At 40.9% G+C, this 8,890-nt stretch overlaps 1 protein-coding gene across 8 annotated transcripts in view; it reads left to right on the top strand.

Moving 5' to 3' along the window:
- The first annotated feature begins 7,576 nt into the window (after nucleotides 1–7,576).
- The window catches only part of robo2 (roundabout, axon guidance receptor, homolog 2 (Drosophila)), a 248,241-nt gene continuing 246,927 nt past the window's right edge, over nucleotides 7,577–8,890 (top strand). For 3 of the 8 annotated variants that reach the window (XM_065960198.1, XM_065960199.1, XM_065960197.1), the window contains exon 1: nucleotides 7,579–8,020. In XM_065960198.1, coding sequence (XP_065816270.1) covers nucleotides 7,897–8,020 — 124 coding nt within the window. In that variant the 5' untranslated portion in view covers nucleotides 7,579–7,896. Of the gene's footprint in view, nucleotides 8,021–8,890 lie in introns of all 8 variants that reach the window. The other 5 variants (XM_065960204.1, XM_065960203.1, XM_065960202.1 and 2 more) reach the window with 4 other exon arrangements.

Raw genomic sequence — 8,890 nt, 5'->3', positions numbered from 1 at the left:
CCTTTTGGTATTTCTGCAGTAGTTATTTTGTGCTTGATAATGAATAACCACAGTGAAGTTACTTTATATTCTCATAGCAAACAAGCCTCTGGACTGTATACAGCTGATGATCGATTGGCCAACAGTCTAGTAGTTTGCAAATATACACTATTCAAATGAATGAGACTGTGCAACAGCCCAAAGCTAAACTGAGGTAGTGATTTATGTCTAGTGGCAAATCGACTTCAGATAAATACAGCCCATTTCTCACCTTTCCACAACATTGCCTGTTCTGGCTCTTTTCTACTTGATGCACCAGTTGATGGTTTGCTGAATGGATTGATGTTCTGTGCTGTGTGTCTGTACAGTATGTAGTAGTAAAATTATGGAAATCTATACAAATAACATATTTTTGATGTGTTGAAGAGGTTAAAATGTAGTGTAGGACCTAAAACAGTTATTGATGTTTTCATGATTGTTCATGTCGTTGGGGGAGGCAGCAGCTGGACGTCAGTTGGGAACCGGATGGTCGCTGGATCTTGTCCCAGACCCAGTATGTAAATTGTGACTGCTAGCTAGAGAGGGTAAAGTTAACTTCCTGAGTACTGCCAAGGAGCCCTAGGGCAAGGCACCAAACCCCCAACTGCTCAGGGCACCAGTCCCTGTGTACCCCCCTCACTCTGACATCTCTCAATGCATGTCTACAGGTACTCTTTGTGCTTTCAGCAAACACAAAAACTGAGTGGAGGAGCTGTAATTTTCCACTGGATTAATAAAGTTCATGAAAATAATTACAACTGTTTTTAAAGTTCTGATAATTGAACTAACTCACTGGGCTGTTATTTTTACATATATGATATAAAACAGAATATGAACTAAATGTAATGTCATGTTCATCTGAATTTGAAGATGACAGCCAGAAGTTGTTTTTCCCAGAGTCGAATTACAGTTAAACATGTTGCTTTTGAAAAAATATATATTTATTTTTGGGCTTTTTGTGCCTTTAATGGAGAGATAGGACAGTGGAGAGAGTTGGGAATGACTTGCGGGAAAGGAGCCACAGGTGGGATTCAAACCTGGTTTTCATTGGCCAATTGATAACTTATTTTGAAATCGACATTTGTCTGTATCAATGTGTGAGATTCTATGGGTTTCTCGGCAGCTACTGTTGAGACTGAGAACGTAACAGTTTAATATGTGGCTGTAAGATATCTTCATAATTTCATAGGCTAATTTGTTAGGATAAGTCTGCAGTTTATCCCAAGTGGTTGACAACTTCTGAGTGACTAAGTTTAAGTACAAACACTAACGAAGTGATGTAAAACTCTGCCCTCCTGTACAGAGTTTGTGCTCCATTCTTTTTTCTGACTGCCATTGAAATCTCAGAAATCCGGCCATATAGAACATTTGACATTACGGTAATACAACAAGCACCCCCCCCCCTCCCCCCCCCCATCCCCCCCCCCATCCCCCATCCCCCAAAAACACTATTGTTCATTCATTAGTATGCAATAATTAAATATCTTGTAAGTCTGTACTTTGTATAGCACCAGTTAAATCAGTATATTGGCCTCATGCAGTACTTTTTGATGAACATGTAAATAAATCCAAAGTAGTATTGCTTCAGTCTTGTGTTCTCACTTACACGTACATGCACGGAAACATACATCACTTTATAGTTGCCAGGAGTTTCAGTGACTCAGTGAATTGAGTATTTCTCCAGTCCATTAGAGGCTAATATGAACTTGATGAAAAGACACCAAAAAAAACGAACAGCAACTTTTCATCAGAGTGGAAGTTTCAAATGCTTGAGCTATTTGCTCAAAAGAAGTAGGAAAATTAATAATAATAACACAAACCACTGATGTTACTCTGGCCTTTATTACTGAAGGCCAAACTCATTAAAACCTACTAAAACATCTGTCAGTCTCTAAAGTTATTACTGAGGTCATGTGATGATATTTGTAACATCCCCATGACAACTGAGCAAACTCCATCATGAATCATAGGTTGAAAGCTAGCTAATAAACCTTGAGTTAAAATCACTTCATTAAACCAACACTAACATTAATCGTATGCCTACTCAGCAACCTGTTTAAATAAAAGAAACAACAAACAAAACAAAATAACTTGATGCAGCTGTGTAATGGATGTCCATCCAATATATCAGTTAATTCCATGTTTTGTGTCACATTTTGTCCATAACTCAAGAGTGTGATCCCATAAATAAGATTTTACTGTTGCCTGTTGGCTGTTGAGAGGCAGAAAGTTGTCTGGTGTGAAGGGGAGCAGTAACAGTTTGGGTGGGTCTGTGAGATGAAGGAAAGCCTCGGGCTGGAGCCATGCTGCCACCAGAATACCACATAAGCAGCGCACTGTTGCTTTTTTTAGCGCCTGATTTCCAGTTTGCAATGCTCTATTAGACAAAATGTCCATCTGCCAATATATTCAGAATGCTCCATGGAGGTTATTAACTTGCCCTTGGCAGAAAGGGTTTAGCTCTGTGGGGCAAGCATCTCCATAAATCATGGCAGAGGCATTTTTATTACAGGTTGTAAATAGAAGCCCCTGCCATATTTTATGACAGCCATCACTAACTCATTCTGATTCTTATTACCTCTCTGTTCTTTGACTTGCGGGACCATTGGTAGACACATTTTGTGCAAGTTTATACAGTATAAAGGATTGATTGTAAAGGAATTTATTCCTGATGTAATTGCACCTTCAGCTAGCGCCCCACTTTTGACTTCAATTGCTGTTTTCTTGTACATTATAACAAGCCCAGCCTGTTTCTGAATGGTTATAAAATTTACATATGGATGCAGGAACCAGCCGTTTGATTGAAGAGCTGTTTAGTACAGCATGTTATGAAGGTGCAGAACACAATACATTTTTGATTACTTTCAAAATTAGATCATCAATTTTGAGTTTAAAGGGCGCACATACATTTGCGTTCTACAATTGCAGTAATTATTGGATGCCTACTTATTCAGGAGGAAATCATATACAAGTTAATTTGTAGGAATGTTTTTTGAGTGATTTTGTAAATACGATCTGGAATTGCCTTTTTTTGATCAAAATCAAACCGCAGTCAGTTTTCCAGCTGCTTTCCAATCTGTTTTGATTCCCAGTTTTCCTGGTGAATATTCATCCTACAGACCAGCAAGGCACACATTGCATTCATTTTCTGCATGTTCCTTTCAAGCACTACTTTCCTACTCTGGCTTGTTCACTTGAATTGGCTGACAAAGCCATAATCTGCTTATGATCTTTAGCATTTGGTTGCCAGAAGCCATATTGGAGGGAATGCTGTATTCAAGTATGTGGCTTTGTTGACTATATAATCGATACACTTTTAATGAAAATTGACACGAAAATACAAACAAAGATAGGATATCCATGCCAGTTAAATTCATTTTCTAAGCCAATATTGGTGACTTAAAAATTAAGGAAAGGACACAAACCTGGAAATCAAGAAGAGTTTCACCAATGGCAATCAGGTTCAAAGTGACTGCGCTCTGATTTTTGTAAATCATAATTAGATTGTTAATCATTACCCAGAGAGAAGCATTGCAGGAGAAATAATCATTTCACTGCTGCACAACAGTCATTTAGAGAGACACAAACAACCAAATCTATTCCATTATATACTTCCAAACTACACCCCTGTCCTGTGCTGGGACACACATGGGCGGAGTGAATGGGGATGGATGGCTGGATTAGGAATGCCGCGAGCGAGTAGATTATCCAGTATCTGGGCAGGCAGATGCGCAGAGCAGAAAACGACTACACAAAGAGCCAGATCTCCATCAGGGGATCAATTCATGGTGCTCGCTCTGTCACTTCCTGTGAAAAAGCAAATTTCATGGTGGGTTTTCAAGAGGCCGGCATCGGAAGACACATCAAGAAGACATTTTCTCTCTTTCTCTCTCTCCTTCTCACTCTGTTTTTTCTCCCCTTCTCTTCAGCTCTTTCTTCTCTACACACACTCACTCTCCATTCTGGGCTCACTTGTAAGACGGGCAAATATGCTCTGCCTACTATCGCACACGTGCACAGTAACACTGAAGACACACAAAACACACCCATGCTGTAACCTATATTTGCTGAGTATGGTGAATGCCTATGTGTAAATTTTTTAAGAGGTTTAGCCAGCAAGAGCTGGAATGAGCATTGCTGTTGGCTGAGTTTCTCAGCCCGGGGCCCCTTGCCTCACTCCCCCATCTCGCCCAGTAGAGCTTCATCCTTATCGCTGTCCTGCACCCCATCACTGCTGAAGCTGGGCTCCTCTTCTGCTTGACCATATTTAACCAAGGGGCTCTTGTCTGGGGGTGATAAGCTTTCAGACTTACCAGCATGGATGTAGGGGTTCCCACATCCCCACCACTTCACTCCACTCTACTCCGCTTTACTCCTTCAATAATAGAAGTGACTGTTTTAGTGACAGTTTCCCAATCAACAATATTCCTGTGCATTCATTTCTGTGCCTTTTCCTTAAATGATTATCATACCCTGCACAGGTTCCCCTCTTATCCCTCTTATCCCTCTTATCCCTCTTATTCCCACTCCTCTCCCCAATTATGTGGCTAAGGATAGTATTAAATAGAAAGCATTTGGAAGCAAAACAACTTTGAATAGTGAAGTAATGGGCTCAAAGGGACCTTAGACAAAGACACTGAATGCTAATTCTAGCTACACTTCAACAGATTTATATCTGTGTGAACTAATTTTACACAAAAGGCAGCACAGATCAAATTTGATCCCTTTTATCCATTTCTGACACACATGCACACACACAGTTTGTTTTTGTGCTGTTTTGCTGTTTCTGAACTCTTTTTCAGGACTTTTTCCACACATTTTGAATACACCTTCTACAGATTCATACTTTTTTTTTTTTTTCATTTAGCTTAGATTAAAGGGTGTGTGATGCTTTAGCTCTTAGATTAGTTTTGCCTTTGTGAAATAAAGTAAGTCTCAACTCTTTGATGTAGCATTTGGATGACTTTGGTGCTCAGTGTGGGAACAAGAGTTTTCCCATTAAAGGTATGCATACACACATAAACCGTTTTCATATATGCACTCCTGAAAATATCTAAATCATTTCAGAACTGCTCTGGATATTCTCCTGACCTGGCTGTTCACATATGCACCTCACAGTTTGAGATTATCCCTGTCAGACGGGAGGGGGGGCAGGGAATCTCCTGAGGTAAGATGTGACGTAAGAAAAAAACGACACTGAAGTAGTGGATGAAGCAACAGAGTCCTCTATACTATAATGATATATATTTGCCTTTAAATCAATGCTATTTGTAGTTTAACAGAATGAAAACATGAACACAAGAGCGGAGAACAACATAATGGCGAACAGAAAACATTATGCAGCTCTTTACTTAAGTGCACAGAGAGCAAAGTTGTTGCATCTGTTGTTGCATTGCTACTCTATGTACCATGCATCAGTCACGCTATATAAATGTCACTCCCCTCTCCCATTGGCTCAAGGTGAATTCTCCGAAAAAAATATCCTGCTGTATTCTCACATCAGCTGACTCGGACTTGGTGCGGAAAAAATACTAGGGGTCTGGGGTGTATAATGTAAAATACTAGGGGTGAAGCCTAAGCAAACAATTTGGCTGTTTGCATTCACACGTACAGCTCTTCCTCGAAATATTCAGAGTTTTTAAGGAGTATTCTGCAAGTGTGAAAGCCCTATTAGTGTGCTGCTGTTGTGACAACACTTCTGCCTTTAAAGCACTATTCGCTTGCAACTTAACTATCTAGTTTATAGCCTTGCCTGCAACATTCAAATTTTGAGCCCTAGGTACTGCACCAGGCTCTTTATATGCACAAAGAAAACCTCTGAGTATTACTGTATAACACAAAAAGCTCCAGGCTACTCACAAAAACTCCTACTTAGAGGTGTAGACATGCAGCAAGATATATTGCAGCAGTAGGTTTACCTTGCCTTGTACAGTTTTGCGTTGTAATTTCAAAACTCAATTAACACAAGACTCATACTTTATAATTATGTACTAGCTACTGTGTAATAGCCCAGAGAAGCAAACATTGTGCTTGTTTATCTGTCACTGAAAACGTGTATTGCAGACAGATGCTCCTGCTGGTGTTGAAGAAAAAATACACATTACCTTCCACGTGCAGAAAGCTTAATTATAGTTCCTGGTGATGTTGTTCAGGTAGTTATGAAGCGAAAGCTAGGTAGCGTGAAGGAATGGGAGAGGGGAGGCTGCAAGTGGTATGATAGGATTCAAGATATTAATTTGCACTGTATGTAAATAAAAATATTGACTTGATCATGGGTTTCATTGGAATGTCTAATTAGGACATTAAAGTCATGGTGTGTACAAGACAGCCTGTTCATACTCCTGCTTGTAAACTACTTGTTTTATGAACGTGTGAGCATAACGACCTTGAGATGTTGTTTGAGCACTGTTGCTGGTACCCTTCATGTCCGAACAGAAGGTGCTTTTCAAGTTATCTTGCAATATGGACAGTTTAAGTTTGTTCACATGTCTTTTTCGAGAAGTTGAGCTTTTCCACAGCTCAAAAAATGTGGTTCTTTTCCTGCACTGGCTCTTAAAAGGTGAACAATTTACTGCAGAAATACCTCAGCTGCTAACTGAAGAAGGACGCTGATGAGGAGGTGTTACCTATTGTTTGAGTTATCTATTAGTCAACCTATAGAATTGTCAAATGTACTTAAAATTCATTTTTGTCATTCATTTTCTGAGCCACAAAGCAATGAAAGAATGAAATCCTTGACTTTTGAACTGTTTACTACTATTAAACTGAATTTGACTCTTTTTGACTCAACCACATTTAGTTTTTTTTCAATTCAAGCTCAATTTGCAACCATTACTTCAAAAGGTGGGCTTACTCAGGTGCTGTTTGAAAAATATCTATAGACACACTGATTATATGTCAGTTTTAAATGTTTGATGTATTAAGAAGCGCGTACAGAATGTACAAATCTTATATGGCTTATCTTCACTGGTATAGAGAAACTTAACACTCTGTCACAATGAGCTGTCACAGCAAGGGGGATGGGTAACTCTTCCATTTCCCTGCCAGAGTACTTCTTTCTGATCTTCTACTCTTTTTGTCCGGCACTCTCTCTCTCCTTCTATCCTTGCTCCATTGACCCCAGTTAAGCATAGCATCCTACTTTGGCAAAAGGGATGCAATTTCCCTGAGAATGTCTGCCTGATAACGGACAGTTCCACAAGTATGAACCTTGTCTCCCTCTGCCCTGTTTACTTTCCTGTTGTTACCAAACAGCCTCATTCCATCACACCCCTATAGAAGCCTTTCTGTAGTGCAAAAGGTAGATTTTGCTACAATCTCTCGTCTCCTCTGTGATGTGAAGGTCTGAGCAAAAGACTTAGCACAGAGGAAATAATTCCCTGTGAAACCCAGAGTGAGGAGGGCAGGAAATAATTCAGCAGCAGCTTCAGCAGCAGCTTCAGCAGCAGCGTCGGCATCGACAGCGGTGGCAGCAGTGAGCGTGAGAGAGACAGAGAGAGAGGGAGTGTGTGTGTTTGTGTGTGTGTGTGTGTGTGTGTGAGCTTGAGTGAGAGCGAGTTCCTATGCACTGTGCCGATTGAAGCTGAGCCGTGCCGTCGCGTGGCAAGCTGTGTGTTCCACTCTGGTTCCCGTGCGCTCTGCTGAGGCAGGGCTTTACAGAAGGGAGAGATGTGGCTCCACTCGGAGCTCCAGCATCATTGAAGACCAGCACCCTGCCGGGGCATCACACAGCAGCATGGTAGGACTACAGACCCACTGCTGACACCAGCGTGACTGATGATGACAGCCCACGCGTGGGTTACCATGCGCCACAGCCGCGCCGCTCTTGGAGGAAACATAGCCATGTGAAAGTGACTCGGCTGCCAGCAACTCTTGGACATGTTTTCCAGGGCAAAGTCTGGATTTCTTTCTGTGTTTGAACTTGTTTTTTTTGTCTTGGTGCTGTCTGGCTGTCCCCAACTTACCTATCAGGCAAGGACTAAAGGCAGATGGAACAAGGGGGGTAAGTGATAACGGGCAATGATGACTTATATCTGTTATATTTTTATACATCTGATTTTGAGACATTAGAATGTGCTGTACCTGTGTGCTCTTTTTAAAGATTGAAGATTTAAAGGACACTTTCATGTGAAACTGGATGTGTCAGGGTTACATTTTGCTGAAACTTTCTCATCACAGACTGACCTTGATTGTTTAGTGACAACATATGTAGATGTATTTAAAATAGCTGACTTACACATCATGTTCCCACCCTTTTATTTGGTTTTAAAAATTATGATTACCTTTAACAGCTGAGGTGTACAAAAGAAGTTGACCTGTTTTTCCCTTGCTGGTTTGGTCTAACTTTTCAGTGAAAGCTTATGCACGGCTATCTAACACTGAACACTATATAGTCAACGTTTTTCAAAGATGTTAGGGTGTTCATCTCCCTTTTACTCTTCTGACATTGTTCCATAAAGCTTGATTTTTGAACCCCTTCAAATTCGACTCATAACACACCGCCTGCTATGAGTGTCAGGGTGTGTGGAGCAAGATCACATATTTTGGTGCCTCCTGGAATGTTGGCAGGACATGCCTCCACCAGTGTCTCAGAACTGTGATGTTTGGTGACTGACTTAGATCATCAGTCTTGAAGAGAGGTGTTAATAATTCATCTCAGCCCCTCCGTGGGAGCGGTCCTCTCGCCTCTCTTGTAGCATTTAATCCCCTTTGTCGGATTAAAGGAACCTCTAATCTTAGTGCTAGTGCTCAGTGAGAAGGCTGAGAGATGCTCCCTGCAGCCTATCAGCATTGTTAGCACTCGAGGCTCACGCTCTGTGGGATGTGAGCGTCTTCAAAGAGGCAGGGTTAGCGCCGCGATCTATTTTAATGA

Source organism: Labrus bergylta, chromosome 11 (genome assembly GCF_963930695.1).
Source record: "Labrus bergylta chromosome 11, fLabBer1.1, whole genome shotgun sequence".
NCBI lineage: Eukaryota > Metazoa > Chordata > Actinopteri > Labriformes > Labridae > Labrus > Labrus bergylta.
The sequence above is the reverse complement of the archived record's forward strand: the minus strand, read 5'-3'. Positions and strand labels throughout refer to the sequence as shown.